A 15850-nucleotide genomic window follows, 5' to 3' on the forward strand; every position below is an offset into this window, starting at 1 on the left:
AATTACCAGAAAGCCTGTTGTGGTGGTTCACATCTTTAATCCCAGCACTTGGGAGGCTGAGCCAGAAGGATCTCTGTGAATTTGAGACCAACTAGGTCTATAATAGTGAGACCCTGTCAACAAAACAAAACTACCACCAAATCACCTGAGCATTTCAGGGCAATTAGGTAAAGGTGAATAGAGCTGACCAATATTAAGGCTCATGTTTTTCATTCTTTTTTTGTTTGTTTGTTTTTGTTTTCTTGTTTTGTTTTGTTTTGTTTTTTCGAGACAGGGTTTCTCTGTGTAGCTTTGGAGCCTATCCTGGAGCTTACTTTATAGACCAGGCTGGCCTTGAACTCACAGAGATTCTCCTACCTCTGCCTCCCAAGTGCTGGGATTAAAGGCATGCGCCACCACTGCCCGGCATGTTTTTCATTCTTAATTACTCCTGGATACAGTTTTTTCATATGCTGACTAGAGCATATGAACAAAGTGTTGATGTTAGAGTTTCCTCTGAGAACTACCTGCTTCTTTCAATCCAAGATCTTGTAACAAATACATCAGCTTCCTGGGTCCCTAGACACAGCCACCAGGTGGTGACATAGGTTAAAAAAAGGCTGTAATAGACCAGGTGGACAGAAATCTATAGCTTCCTGCTCCATCATGTGTAGGAAAAAGGGGGGGGGGAAGGCTCCACCAAAGTAATGCCCTGGGACCTTTTGTGCATCCAGCTTTCATAAGTGAACTTTCCCAGAAATAGAACTAGGAAGAGTGTATGCTTATGCTGCTGTATGTTTGGAGGATCCTACAAGTAAGAACCCTACCCCCTTCCTCCTCTTATTTCCCTTACCCGTTCCTCCCTTCCTCCTCCTCCTTTTTGGAAACAGGGTCTTGCTATGTTACTCAGGCTGGCACAACGTCTTGGTCTCAAACCTCCTCTGATGTGATGATATTGTGTTCCCCAAAATATTATGCACCCTAATAAACTTATCTGGGGTCAGAGACCAGAACAGCCACTAGATATAGAGGCCAGAAAATGGTGGCACACACACTTTTAATCCTAGCATTCCTAAGGCAGAGACCCATCCAGATCTCTGTGAGTTCAAGGCCACACTGGAAACAGCCAGGCATGGTGACTCACTCCTTTAATCCCAGGAAGTGATGGCAGAAAGCAGAAAGGTATATAAGGCATGAAAACCAGGAACTAGCTGGTTATGCTTTTAGGCTTTGAGCACAGTTCAGTTGGGATTCATTCTGAATGAGGACTCAGAGGCTTCCAGTCTGAAGAGACATGATCAGCTGAGGAATGGGCAAGGTGAGGTGGCTGTGGCTTGTTCTGCTTCTCTGATCTTCCAGCATTCACCCCAATACCTGGTTCTGGGTTTGATTTCCTTAATAAAACCTGAAAGACTCGTGCTACACTCCCCAGTGCCTGAAAATATAGATCTCATAGCTCTGGCTCTAACTCTCCCTTTAATCAAGATCTCTCACACAATCTTGGTGCAACAGACTCCAGTGCTTTGGTTTGTTCCCACACTACTGAATAATCCCATCATGTTATATGGACATAACATATCATAGCCTGGTCCTGATGATTGATATTGGACTAAAGGCACAAAACCCTACTGGAAGAAAAATGCAAACCTGAAAATTGTACAAGTGTTCCCAGGTGTTCCTGATGTGCCTAAAATCCCAACACTTGGGTGCTGGAGGCAGGTAGATCAGGAGTTCAAGGACAGCCTTGAGTACATAGCAAGTTTGAGACAAGCCTGGACTACCTGAGAACTTATCTCAAAAATGGAATTTTAGAAAAGGAGGGTGGGTAGGAAGATGCTCAGAGCCTAAATCAGAAATCTCTTGGAGACAAAGGACAGGGTAGACAAATCCTTTATATGCCAAGGCTGTGAGAAAGAGGAAGATGGCTGTGAAAGAAGGGGGTGACAAAAATGCCATGAGTGTGTTTTAACACTCAACACACTGCGTGAGGCACACCTTAACTGATGGTGGGAGCCATGCTGTGGGTGATTAGGTACAGGAGTGGAGTTCAGGTGTGTGGTTTGAATGAGAATGGCCCATAGAGGCTCATAGATTTGAATCTTCATCAACGGAGAGTGGAACTATTTGAAATGATTATTAGGTGATGCCTGTTTGGAGGAAGAGTGTCACTGAGAGTGGGCTCTGATCTTATAAGAAGTCCATTCACAGCAGTCACTCCTACTGCTGCCCAGGGGTTGACCTCTCAGCTACTTCTCCAGGACCATGTCTGTCTGCATGATGCCATGCTGATAATGGACTGAATCTCTGAAACTGTAAGGAAGTCTCACTTAAATGCTTTCTTTTCTAAGAGTTGTTGTGGTCATGATTTTCTTCACAGCAGTAGAACAGTGACTTAGACAGAAGTTGGTACCAGGGAACAGGGTGATAAACCTGACCATGCTGCTTGTTGGCAGAATGTGTACATTGAGATGGTGGACTAGCTGAACACTTTAAGCAGGGATTAATGGGCCATACAAATAGCAGCATGGAAAACATTGGTGCCGAGGGTGATCTGAACTGTGGGAACCTCAGCTCAAGAGGTTTCAGAGGAGAAGAATATTACTAAGTGGACTAGAGACCACTGTAGTGATAGTTTGGCAAAGAATGTGGCTGCTTTCTGCCCATGTCCCAAAAAGATTTGCCAAGGCTAAATGGAAGAGTTTTGGAGTTTAATGTCACTGGCAGAGGAGATTTCAAGACAGCCTAGTATTGACAGTGTCCTGTGGTTATTAGTGGCCACTCTGATGCAGATCTATAATGAAAGGGGGCAAGCTAAGAGTAGAAAATTTCAAAATGTAGTTTGAGGAGAAAAAGAGTACAAGTATTAGAGTTAAGTCCAATTGCTCAAGAAGATAAAAAGTTTAAAGAAAAGCCTGAGGCTTAATGGAATAAAGGGAGTGGTGACCTCAGAGCAAGATCCCACCCAGCTAAGCTTCCAACTTGTGAAAAAGAATTAAAGAAAAGCTTACCAGTGAAGGCAACCATCAAAAACAGAAAAATATAAAAATGTGTTTTAATGAGGGGGCCCAAGTTCCAGCCCCATCAATCAGCAGAACTTGGCAGCTTTAGCCACTTGGTTCTGGATTTAGAGTCAAAAATACAAAAAGGGCTGTGGTGTTGTAGGTTGTCCATCAGAGAAGACTGCTCAGACATGGGTTGAAGCCAGTAGAAAATCTTGATTAGCTGGTCAGTGACTACAGCTACACGGAGTATTAGGGAACACAGTGGAGCAGCAAGTCTTTCTCAGGGTGAGCATTTAAGCAAAAAAAAAAAATTCTGGGTTGATGTACTTCAGTTAACAAGAGAAGTTAACTAAAAGCAGAATACAGAAGCCAAAATAGCAGATTTGCACATTTAGAGACTTTCCCAGAAGTATGGATGTTGAAGTATTTTGTCTTTGTTTCCATTTTGGCAGGTGGTGCTGTCTACAGGATGAGCTTCATGGCTTTAATAGTGCTTCCATCATGGAATCAGCTGTGCTAAGGTCTGGGGTCTGTTACATCCCCCACTAGTCTAAGTGAAAGAGTCAAACCATGGAATCACTGCTCTACAGTTTAAGATACAGGACACCTCCGATTATCCAATCAGAACAAGAACTAAAGGGCCAGTCAGTGCTGGTAGCAGATGAGTTAGCCAGGGGAATCAAGAGAACAGACACTAACACACTTATCTAATCTGTTTCTGTCTCTGTCTCTGTCTCTGTCTCTGTGTCTCTGTGTCTCTGTGTCTCTCTCTCTCTCTCTGTCTCTCTCTCTCTCTCTGTCTCTCTCTCTCTCTCTCTCTCTCTCTCTCTCTCTCTCTCTCTCTCTCATCTTCCCCAGCCATGACAATTTTTTTCTAATTACTCCTGATCAACCAGCATAGAAACAACAGGTTTCTCCCAAAACCACACTTAGTCCCCTCATCTCAGAAGTAAGTCTAAGCCTCTGACTTTGTAGCAGCACTTCCGCAAGAAAGTCTGACTGTTGTTCTAATTCAGAAATGGAAACTGACAATACCTCTTCTGATCAGACTGTCTTCTTAGTTTCCTAACGTTTTATCTCCCATGACAGAGGCTGATGTGACGTCTGTGGCTGTGGAGCTAGCTAGCCCTGCTCTGACCAGGAGTGGGCGGAGGACAGGTCCAGCTCTTTTATTTATTTTTTCCTGTAGTTCAGGCTTCACATTAACATGTATTGTTTATTTTTTCCATTACATAAAGCATCAGACGAGCACATTAAGTCAAGCCATTAGTACATGCCAACCTAGTAGTCTCAGGGGCTCGGTGATATTGCTGTTGTCCAGATGAGTTAAGCCACAAGGCAGAACAGCGGGCATCAGAAAAAGGGGAATTGCTTTGGTTAAAGGTTTTGGTAATTGACAAGTTAATTTATGATGTCCCCAGTCACAGTGAGTTTTGGCTGAGTCTAGTTAGTTCCTATCCCTGTGAAGTAGGGAGGTGGGTGTCAATGCATAACCAACAATCCTGGCTGATTTCAGGCTGGGAATGATTAACTCTATCCCCAGGGTCCCTTCCTGTAGCATGAACTCTGACTCCTCAGGTTTTCCCAGTTTCCCAAGGACAGACTCTTTTTATGGAATTTTCAGACCTTTAATTTTATGGCCACTGGATTGCATTTTCCTATGGTGTGTTGATAGGGAGGGGACTTCCTTTCTATGTATTCATCCTTGTGTTTCTAGGAAGCCTGTGTTTGACAACCCGTTTCTGCAAAGGCAGTTGGGGGCTCAGCCTTAGGGCATCCATAGCTTGTGAACTGGAAACAGAAAGAGCTGGGAATTTATCTCAAAAGATAAATTGCTCTTTCTGTTTCCAGTTAAACAAGACACTTAACATGAGTATCAGTGAGCAAAGGTCAAGATGGAATATAGAATGTGGTCTGTAGCCACATCAGCTATCACCTCCCCTGTATCAGTGTTTCTCAGTTACCAGGTCCAAGTCTGAGGGCAGTGGGGGTTGGAACATGATCCTGTATTCATACCAAACATGAGACTCAGGAGGAGGTAGAGGGGCATGGAGTGGAAGGGCTTGCATCCCAATGAAACATTAATTGTAATGGGCCCATAGTGTGGGAGACAGTCCATTAGGCAGGAGCATATGTTGCTTCCACTTTCTTGACATGGATGTTTTGGATCCATGGTGTGATGGCAGCTACCTTCACCATCATAAGAGTGGAGAGAATCACCATCTAGGGTTTTTACCAAGTTGGTTCCAGTGCCCCTTTGGCTGCTACATCAACCCAGACAGTATTAACAGATCCAAAGCAGAAACAGCTGGTAAAATAGGAGGTTGGTTGGATCTCTCTGCCAGTTCAGTGAGTAGCCTCTTTGGAGGACTGGAGTGCCTGGAGGGCCTGTAGTGACTTGAGAAAGGAATGGTTTTAAAGCATTCTACCAACCGCTGGTCTCTGAGCTGTGGAAGCAGTGGTGCAGATCTTCCAAACATTAATATCATAAGGGGTAAATCCCTCCCTATAGAGAGTTTAGCAGACCCAAAGCAAAGCAAAGGTAGGAGGTCTCTACACTCAAAACTGGACTCTAATGAGAGTTTTGTTAGAGGTTTTTTTGTTTGCTTGTTTGTTTGTTTTTTTACATGTGCTCTATATACTATTTACCAGCCCACAGCATTGAGGTCTCTATACACAACAAAGTTACCAATTTATCCCTAAAGGTTTTACTATTACCTATAAATGATTTGATGCCAATGGAAAATGGTGTAATGGCTAAAGAATCTCCATTTGCTGTAAGGCATCCATCCTGATACCTAATAACAATTTGACTCTGTCTCCAGTACCTGGAAAATAACATCCCAGTAATCTCAACTCAGTGAGCACCCCACTAACCCAGAAATCCACAGCTATGACTACCTCCTTCAATATGATATAACTAGCTGCCATTTTGGCTTCTGTAACCTGCTTATGCAGACACTCAAGGACTATTCTTAGGTCCCCTTGACAACCTAATCTTGACAGATCAAAACAGGTCTTGGTTGCTTGTGTAGATACTCAAGGCCTTCTTGTGGTTTTCACATTTAAAAATCCTTCCCTCATCCCCATCCCTCTTGGCTCAACAGTCTCTGGTTTTGCTCAGAGACTGTTGTTTGGCTAGCAACTAAAACACATTTTGCTGATTATAATTATAATCTGAATTGAGTCTGTGGTCTTTTCCCAGGAGTCTCTTACTCCATAACATGGAGAGTTAGGGAAGCTTTATACACTTGGGCTAAACCCACTCAGGGTAAGTACAGGATATAGACTTCCTGACCCATTATGCCTCAAAATGGGCCTGTCTCACTTGCTGAGATGGCTCAGGAATTCTTAATGAGTGAAACTGACAACCTGATCCCTGGAACCTGCATAAGGTGGAAGGCAAGAGCCTATGCCACAGAGTTGCCCTCTGACCCCTAAACACATTTCAAGGCATGAACACACACACACACACACATATCAGGCAATATAGTTATATGAAGTTTTAAAAATTAATGTGCTTATCCATGTCCTCAGAGATGATCAGAGTTATTGAAATAGGCTGACAGAGCTCAGTAGCTGGCTGTATTTCTGGTGGGGTAGAGTAGGGAGTGGACTTTATCTAGGTCAGCCCTTAACATTTATGGCCCACTCAATTTGTCCTGCAGGAGCATCTGTGAAAAATGTACAACATGAACATTCTCAATTGTACCAATGTGAGCATCAGACCTCATGCCTGCTGTGGGATGTTCTGTATGCTGTGAAAGTGTTACTCTGATTGCTTGATAAATAAAAAGCTGATTGGCCACTAGCCAGGCAGGAAGTATAAGCAGAGTAAACAAACAAGAAGAATTCTAGGAAGTTTGGTTCAGGAGATGCCAGTCCACACTGTCCATGTAGCAACATGTATTGGCACACAGGTAAAGGCACAGAAAATGTGGCAACATATAAATTAACAGGAATGGGCTGAGTTTAAATGTAAGAGCTAGTCAGTGGTAGGCCTGAGCTAATGGCCAAGCAGTTTTAATTAATATAAGCCTCTGAGCGATTATTTTATAAGTGGCTCTGGGGTCTGTGGGGTTGGACAGGACAGGAGAAAACTTCAGCTACAAATGGTGCCCAAGGGCTCGAGTTTCCACCTGAAATCTGAGAATATTTAATAGGCAATTCTAAACAGAGCCAAAAACAGGCTCCTGCTTCATGTCTCATGCAGGTGGTGAGACACTGCAACATGCAGGCTTGAGGTACTCCATGGTGGGTTCCCGGTATGTGGGCTTGACCTGCAGCATGGCACATTCCTGCTGAGTTACACACAGGTTTCTGCAAGCTGCATATTAACTGCATGGTAGATTTAGCCTTTGCTAATTCAAACCGAAAGAAAGAGAGAAAGAAAGAGAGAAAGAGAGAAAGAGAGAAAGAAAGAAAGAAAGAAAGAAAGAAAGAAAGAAAGAAAGAAAGAAAGAAAGAAAGAAAGAAAGAAAGAAAGAAAGAAAGAAAGAAAGAAAGAGAAAGGAGAGGTTCTCAAACAAATAATTCAACCTATAGAAATACCTAGTCATGCTGGGTGGGGGTGGGAGTGGTGCACGCCTTTAATCACAGCACTCGGGAGGCAGAGCCAGGCGGATCTCTGTGAGTTTGAGGCCAGCCTGGTCTACAGAGTGAGTTCCAGGAAAGGCACAAAGCGACACAGAGAAACCGTGTCTCAAAAAAAAAGGAAAGAAATACCTAGTCACAGAAATCAACGTGTGGTTATAAATGGTTTATTTCCTAGATTGTAACATTCATCACATAATACATGCATTAAAATTGTTACTGCTATTTTGCTGCTGGCGGTGGAGGCGCGCGGCCGGGGCTCCCGCCGTCGCCATGGGCCGCCGCCCCGCTTGCTGCTACCGGTACTGTAAGAACAAGCCGTACCTCGAGTCCCGCTTCTGCCGAGGGGTGCCCGACGCCAAGATCCGCATCTTCGACCTGGGTCAGAAGAAGGTGAAGGTGGACGAGTTCCCGCTCTGTGGCCACATGGTGTCGGACGAGTAGGAGCAGCTGTTGTCGCAAGCCCTGGAGGACGCACTTCAGCGCCAACAAGTACAGGGTCAAGAGCTGTGGCAAGGACAGCTTCCACATCCGCACGCGGTTGCACCCCTTCCACATCATCCGCATCAACAGGCTCCAGACCGCCATGCGAGGCGCCGTATCTGTTCTCTGAGATTTCTGAGTCTTGATCCTGGAAATAAGGCCTTCAGTTTTCCTCTACTAATGTTAAACAATGACAATATTCATGTTATAGATAGTTCTCAACAAATTACATGAGTTCATTAAAAAGGCTCTCCAAAATAAGTATTTACCTGATGTTTCACTTAATGCTCTGAGAACTCTTGAAACTGTCTAGGAAATTACATCATATTCAGTTAATAAAGGTAAACTTTAACCGCAAAAAAAAAAAAAATTAAAAAAAAATTGTTACTGCTGACCATGCAGACAAACACTGCTTTTTGATCATAGCAAAGTGTCAAAGGGTAGTAAATTTGAAGTCAGAGGATAAAATTTCACCCACAGACCCAGCAGGTCCTTGGGTGTCTATGGAAGTCGTGAATGCTAAAGTAGATATACCCCAAAATGATCGCACCTTTCATTCTATCACAGACCTTAGAGAACCAGCCAAGTTCTTGCCCCTGAGCCGACATTCAACACTCAGATCCATGAACTGCAGGCAGGAGAGGCTACAGCTCAGCAAGAGGCAGCAGCTGCAACAGGAGACCAGGTAGCACCACAGCAGCAGGGTTACTGTAGATGGGAGGAGAAAGGAAGGTTTCATGTGGGAAATCTCAAGACAGGGATAGCTCCCCTAAACATTCAGAACTTTGCACTCAGCTCAAAACCCAAGAGAGTAGGCTCTAGGGGGCCAGCATGCCTGGCTAGACTCTTCTGGCTCCCTCAGGATTCCTAAAGTACTCAAGTACCAGGATGAGAGCAAACTGATGGATCCCCATCACTTTCAGGGTCCTGTGCTCTAAGACACTGACTGGGGATAAAAGACTTTCCTATCCAGAGTCCTCCTAGCTGTCTAGGGAACCCAACAGAATTTTCCTTCTTCACCCAAGAAGAGGTTTCTGGGTCTGAACCTTCTGAAAGTCCATTGTTGCAGCAATGGGAATTCCTTCTATGCCAGCTGGTGTGAACTAGAACCTACCAGTGGCTCTCAGCCTTCCTGCACTAGACAGCAACCGTTTGCCCCAGAATGGCAGCATCTTTCTGACTGAATTATGGATCTGGGTAGGGGTCATGGTTTCCTTGGGCTTGATATAAATTCCAAATTTCTCTATGCAAATGCATGAAGCCCCTGTGATCACTTCTGTAGTTCTACTTCCTACTCCAAAGAAACCCAAAGTGTTAGAGCTAATTAGATCTAAGATTGCTCTGTACTCAGTAGTTTAACTGTAGCTCATTTCAGGTTCTCCCTGGCCTCTCAGTCAAACTGAAATTCCTAGGATAACATTTAGTGGGGCCTGGTTGTAATTAAGTAATTCAGACACTGTGCAGATCCTGAGTGGTGGGCACAGGAGACAAGGTCTCTAGAGTGTGAGCAAGTGATTTTCCTGTGAATGTCGAGACCCACACCATTATGAGTTCAGATCAGATATAGGAGATGTGTACATGGTTCTTCATATGTTAAAATAAAAAGCATTTTTGCAATGATATCTATATTCCAAGTCATATGTCTTGAATGTCTCTCTCTTAATTCTCAACTAATACTGCTAGAATATTTGTCATTTTGGTCTATATCATTCAAATGAGGAAACAGATGCATGGATATCTGATAACTTGACAAGAGTCATAGAGCTAGCAATGTTTGAACCAGATTGCCATGTAGTCTGATTCCAAACCTATGACAGAGAGCATGATACAGTAATTTTTTCTGAAAGTATTATGGAAGGATTACTATAATAAGTGATACTTGAAACATAACCACCTTGTCTTGAAAGGTATTCACCAAACTAAAATTGATGGTGTCTTTGCTTGCATAGAATGAGACATGTGGTGAAATGATGAAGAGAGATCCAAGGCCACAAGGAATGATGGGTATACAGCCACAGAGAACTCCAAACACATGGAAGATTTGGTTTGAAAGGATAAATACCCACTGATGGAACTTCTCACTCTTTATAGGGCTGGGCCTGGTAATAGCATTTTCCTGAAGTCCCTCACTATGTTCAGTCATTTCTTATACACCTGCACTGAGGTGTGTGCCCCTTGGCTTTACCAAAGCTACCCTTCATCAGTCTAGGCATCCTCGCCATGTGCAGGTCTACTGGGTGTCTTCTGGTAGGGAGCACCCCCTCCTCCATTTCATGATGTCCCCACCAGCTCCACCTCTAACACAGACCCAGACTCACCTGAGCTGTTGAAATGACTCTGGTCGGTAGAACGGCTATAGAAGCAATTGAAGTTGCTCTTTCCTCTTTTAGGGTAGAGCAGAACAATTTCTTCATTCTCCTTTCTCCTTGCATTTATGGTGACACTCTGATATACTTCATATACTGGAATTAACACCTCCTTTTGTTCAGGTTTGTAGGAAAAACCACTTATGTTAACCCCCAAGCAGGTTTTGATGGTAAACAGTGTCCCAGTAGCACCACCAAAGCTATTAAGAGCTACTGTTTTGTTGAAAGATGAGGAACCGAAATGCCCAAACCGCAGAAAGCCATTCCCACTGTAACGAAACTTGTTCTTGTTGCCTCTGTAAACTTTGTAACAACGACGGTTTTGGTTTCTCAGAAGCTGAAGGGCTCTTGTTAAGTAGTAATGGAAGGCCTTGTAATGGAAGTTACCAGGATTTTTCTTGAATTCTCTAACAGCTGTGTGAAAATTGTTGAGGGCGTGACCAGTGTAAGTCACTACAGCTGTTCCATGGAAGTCATGGAAACCTTTGGGATACTTCATTGTTTTTTTTTTCTCCTTCCATTGTTTCTCTGCCTTTTTCCACTCACGTTTTAATTCCTCATTCATGTTGAAGTCTTCCTGTAACAGCTGGGGTGCTTTTCTCTCCATGTCTTCAACACAGCCCTCATACTGATCATCAAATGCATTGGGAGCCATGTCCAGGTCGGAAGGCTCAGTCAGGCCTGTCAACTGAAAGAGAAGTGTGTTCTATTTACTCACCAAGTTTGCTAAGTTACTAAAATACGCTGGGTGCTGTCTGGAGCCAACAGCATGAGATGTCACATATTACATCCTTACACGTGGAACATGCATGGACACAATCTCATTATGTTATACGGGGTGAAGAAAGGCAAGGCTGAGGTGTCTGATTCTTTGTGTTTATGGATACTAGAGTTTTCTTTTTATTCAATCAAATTTTTAATCAGCATACAAAATAACAGGTCTAGCATGAAATTTTAATATTCATATACCAGTGTACATTGCTCATAATCATACAACCTTCCCCCTACTGATATTATATTTACTCCACTTCTTAAAGATTCATGCCTCTACTATACTCAACCCTGGAAACTGTAATATCACAAAGACATGGGAAAGCAGGACCAACAGATCATGTGTTGAGAATCTTACCTGCTGGGTTAACAACCAAGTCAGAAGGATCACATGAACTTTTGATGTCATCTTCAAGTTCAAACACAGCTGCAAGGAAATACAAGACAATGAAAGAGGGGTACGCACAGTATTGTAACAGTCTGTTCATAGATCAGCTCTGGGTCATTGACTTAATCTTTATTTCACACGTGGAGTCCAGACTCCTGCTCACACAGTTCCCACAAAGGCTTACCAACACTCTGTGAACAGCTCTTCTTGGATCCCTTACCAGAGATGAGGCAACTCATATCCTCTCTCACCATTAAGGAGCTACAATCAATCAATGCTGGTAACACACAGAGGTATGTAGCGTGTAGACTGCCAGGGAGAAAGAGGCCATATTTTAGCAGATCTGTCTTAGGCCCTGATGTTTTACTCACACACATACTTGTATTCTCCATATTAGATTAACTTGTGGCCCACACTCAGCTAGTTACTTTTCAATGTCTTTTATTGCTCTCAGTATTTTCTATGTTCTATGATTTGGGTTTGTTTGTCCTACAAAAATCCCCAGTGTGGCCATATAAAGATGGGGAAACCTTTAAGAGGTGATGTCTACTGGGAAGTGACCAGGTCCTGGAGGACATCACCCTTAGAAGAGATCATTCAGTTTTGTGGGATCCTACACAGTTTCTGTAAGAGCAAGTCTAGCCCAGAACCTCTCTGGCTTCCTCTCTTGCCATGTGTTCCCTTCTGCACATGGCAATGGATTCTCTGATAGTGTGATAGAGAATATTGTCATTCTTCTAGGAAATCCCTAAACATTTAGCACGTTCATATTTAGACTTTCCAGCTATTAGACTGTGAACAGAGTAAGCACCTTTGCTTTATAAACTTTCCATCATCAAGCATTTTGTGATAGTAACACAAACAGAGGAGAAAGATTAGGGTGTAAAGGACTTGACTTGCAAAAATAGACCTGAGTTTCATCCTAAGAATCCACGGGGATAAGTAAGTATGATGACATGCACTTGTATTCCAGCACCACGAGGTCGAGAAAGAAGGGTCCCTGAGATTCTCAAGACTCACTGGACAGCCAGACCAGTCTGCTTGGTGAGTCTTAGGCCTGTGAAAGACCCTGTCTTTATGAAAATTGTGTACAGTGCCTAATGACACCAGTGATTGTCCTCTGACTTCCACATGCGTGTACCCTCATACATGCATGTTTCCACACAAGTGCATATGCCCACACATGTGCATGTACAGACAAAAAAGAAGAGAAAAATAAAAAGGAAAGAAGCGGACTAACATAACCAACCTTATTACTAATTATATCTTATGAAAATGTAAGATTTTCACTACTCTTTGAAGGTTGGAGATTTAAGTATACACTGAATGTCTGTTCAAGCAATGAGAAAGAAGGTCACCCTGTTATAGTGGAACCATTCCTTCATTCCTGCCTATGGCTTTTGGCAAATCATGAAAAGTCTCCCCACACTTATCTAAGCCTGTTGTGTTACTCTCCACAGAATTTTGACCTAGTCTGTCAAGATAATCCTCTCCCCACACCTTGAGAATGGCAGAATGGAGTCACATGCTGTGGCTGACTAGTTGCTCTTGGGAAGGCTGGGACTCCCAGCTCCTCCACAGCTTGGCTTCTCCTGCCCTGACCCTTTAGGGGACACTGTAGAAACAACAGACCTAGGAGTTCAGCACTGCAGTGAAGGGTCCCACCTTCTGTACATCCTCAACTTTCAAAAATTATTAATTATTCTAAAATAACTATAGTTAGCCACATAAGATATCCTCCCTAAATTCTTAAAGTCCTTCCAGACAACCAGTTATGACAGCACACACCTATAATCCCAGCCCTTGGGATTTGGAGGCGAGGGTATCCTGGGGCCCAAGCCAGTTTAGGATGTAATGGGACTCTGAGGACCCAATTAAAGAAAAAATTAACCTCTGCCCAGAAATAGATACACAGGTGAATTTTTTGGCCTTGAGTACATCCTGGAGCCACCTAGAATTTAGCTTCTTATTCAAAATGGTTTCTGAAGTTTGGTTGTATCAGAAGTTCTCTGGAAACTTGTCACCAACAGAGACTTCTGGACTCCAGCTCAAACTCATTCACTTAGTATTTCTAATGAGCTACTTTGTTAATTTTGACATAATCTGTTTTTTAAAAAGAGCTTTCCTTTTCTTCTTTTTAGTAACGTGTATGCATGCATGTCCTGGAGTTGGTCGGTATGTGCACATGAGTGCAGATGCTTACGCTCCGAGGTCAGAGGTGTCAGACCGTGTGTAGCTGGAGTTACAGGCACTTGTGGGCTGCCTGACATGGGTGATGGAACTGAGCTCTGATCCCACAGCAAGAGGAAGTACTTGTTCTAACCATTGCACCATTTCCCAGCTCAAAATTTACTTTTGGGGGAAGTACTACCTAGCATAAGAGTCCAATTAATCGGTGCTGAGGACTGAACCCAGAATGTTGTGCATGCCAAGCCAACACCTTTCACTGAGCTACACCCAACTGGACAGTGAAGCCTCTTTACATAGCACACATCTCCACATTCTCGCTCTTCCTCCAGCCTCAGCTAGAGCCACCCCTTTTCTTGTCTTAAAACTTAGGCTTCAAAGCTCTGTTCTGAAGTCAGGAAGTCTGACAAATCCCATATGCAGGTACCAAGAGAAAGCAATCCTGTTGGGTTAGTGGGTCAGCAGAAGGACTTTCTCATTCAGGAGGCTTGGCTCAGCCAGCCTGGAGTAAACTTCCAATTCTCTCCTCCCCTCCCTAGTTCCTCATGTGGTTGATCCAGATGTTTGCCTTTCACAGGACTGGTGTCTACTTCCCTGTGGGACAGCTAAGGACAGCCTAGCTGTGCCTTATTGCCACCGATGCCCCTCACAACCCACACAGACTGAAGATATACAACTTGAGTCTCTTCAACCCCAGTATGAACTCCTGGAACTTGTGCCTGCAAATTAAAAGTCTCCCTGGGAATCTGTGTAGCTACTTGGATTAAAAAAAAAAGCCATCTCTCTCTCTTTTCCTTCATCCCCACCTCTCTTTCTTCACTCTCTCCCACTCTCCTTCCATCCTGCTTTATAGCTGCAAATTCTACATTAAAAAATAATAAGCCTATGTTCCCACCACATAGGAGACCTGGTGCAGGAGGACCTTGAGGTCTGAGTTAGACTGGGCCACACAGTAAGACCGCATGTTTTAAAACTCTTAAATTTAAAATGGACAAATAAAGCAAAGAAGAGGATAGAACCTAACATTTCCTTGGATCTGGGAGGAAAATGGGATTAATTAAGCATATCCCTGTTCTGTTTCAAAAACCGGGGAAGTACACGAAGGTAAAAGTCTATATACATAAGAGACCATGTACACAGATGCCAATTGCTTCCTACAGGACCTGGGAGGTAAATTGTGTGGTCCTGCATTATATTTCTAAGTCTCTATAAATATTATAGCCTTATGTCTGTCCTTTCATTATCTATATCTGCCTCCATCACCCTACATGGGCTATTTCTTGCCCAGAACTGACCGTCTGGCTTTAACCTTGAGTCATCAACTTCCCCATACACACTACTACACCCACTGCAACCCTCAGATTTTCTCAGGGTCCCCTCGATTTTAGAGGTCTTCTCCTTCAGAAGACAGAGTTCAGAGTTGTCAGGTACCTGAGCAGATCTTTGGTGGCTGGGTCTCTGGTCTCTTCTAAAATCAAGTGTTGCAGAAGGCAGTGCTGTGGCCTTTTATCCTCTTGACAATACACTTTCACTTTAAGATTAGATTTGAAAGGAAGCCAGAGAGTTTTTTACAGCTAGAGTTTACCTGCCTAGCCCACAGTCAGAACAAATCTTTGTCACCCGCCAGTCCCACAGCCGCTCAGACCCAACCAAGTAAACACAGAGACTTATATTGCTTACAAACTGTATGGCCATGGCAGGCTTCTTGCTAACTGTGCTTATAGCTTAAATTAATCCATTTCTATAAATCTATACCTTGCCACATGGCATGTGGCTTACCGGCATCTTCACATGCTGTTTGTCCTGGGGGCGGCTGGCAGTGACTCCTTCCACCTTTCTGTTCTTTCTTATCTCCTCTCTGTTAGTCCCGCCTGTACTTCCTGCCGTGCCACAGGCCAATCATTGTTTTATTTATTGACCAATCAAAGCAATTTGACATAGAGAACATCCCAGTTTATGAACTACTTAAGCTAGGTATGTTGTATTTTGTTAGTATACTGTAGTGAATACCTCTTTGACCTATGACCTTGAAGTACCAGGACCTAGGGTGTGGCCTTGTGGCCTAGCTGAAGCTGAGGGGC

The 15850-nt window shown here is 43.5% G+C and overlaps 2 protein-coding genes and 1 pseudogene across 2 annotated transcripts in view; 1 reads left to right on the forward strand and 2 right to left on the reverse strand.

Annotated features, from left to right (window-relative positions):
• The window catches only part of LOC143268051 (T-cell ecto-ADP-ribosyltransferase 1-like), a 40953-nt gene extending 25661 nt beyond the window's left edge, over positions 1–15292 (reverse strand). The window contains exon 1 of the mRNA XM_076548506.1: positions 15201–15292. The gene's annotated coding sequence lies outside the window, so the exon portion shown is untranslated. The remainder of the gene's footprint in view (positions 1–15200) is intronic.
• Positions 7819–8187, forward strand: LOC107399948 (large ribosomal subunit protein uL16-like; annotated as a pseudogene).
• On the reverse strand, positions 8611–15312 carry LOC143270255 (T-cell ecto-ADP-ribosyltransferase 2-like). The gene is made up of 4 exons (XM_076559550.1): positions 15201–15312; positions 11553–11621; positions 10376–11111; positions 8611–8765 (listed from the first exon to the last, which is right to left on the reverse strand). The coding sequence occupies exons 2-4, from the start codon at positions 11601–11603 to the stop codon at positions 8611–8613; spliced, it is 942 nt and encodes a 313-aa protein (XP_076415665.1). The 5' UTR covers positions 11604–11621; positions 15201–15312.
• Positions 15313–15850: the final 538 nt, after the last annotated feature.

Source organism: Peromyscus maniculatus, chromosome 1 (assembly GCF_049852395.1).
Source record: "Peromyscus maniculatus bairdii isolate BWxNUB_F1_BW_parent chromosome 1, HU_Pman_BW_mat_3.1, whole genome shotgun sequence".
Taxonomy (NCBI): domain Eukaryota; kingdom Metazoa; phylum Chordata; class Mammalia; order Rodentia; family Cricetidae; genus Peromyscus; species Peromyscus maniculatus.

Coding starts and splice junctions, on each gene's coding strand:
- LOC143270255 (XM_076559550.1), bottom strand. CDS start 11,603: ATGACATCAAAAGTTCATGTGATCCTTCTGACTTGGTTGTTAACCCAG. Junction 11,112..11,552: donor CTTGGTTGTTAACCCAGCAG/GTAAGATTCTCA, acceptor CTTCTCTTTCAG/TTGACAGGCCTGACTGAGCC. Junction 8,766..10,375: donor GAGTCATTTCAACAGCTCAG/GTGAGTCTGGGT, acceptor TCCCATCTACAG/TAACCCTGCTGCTGTGGTGC.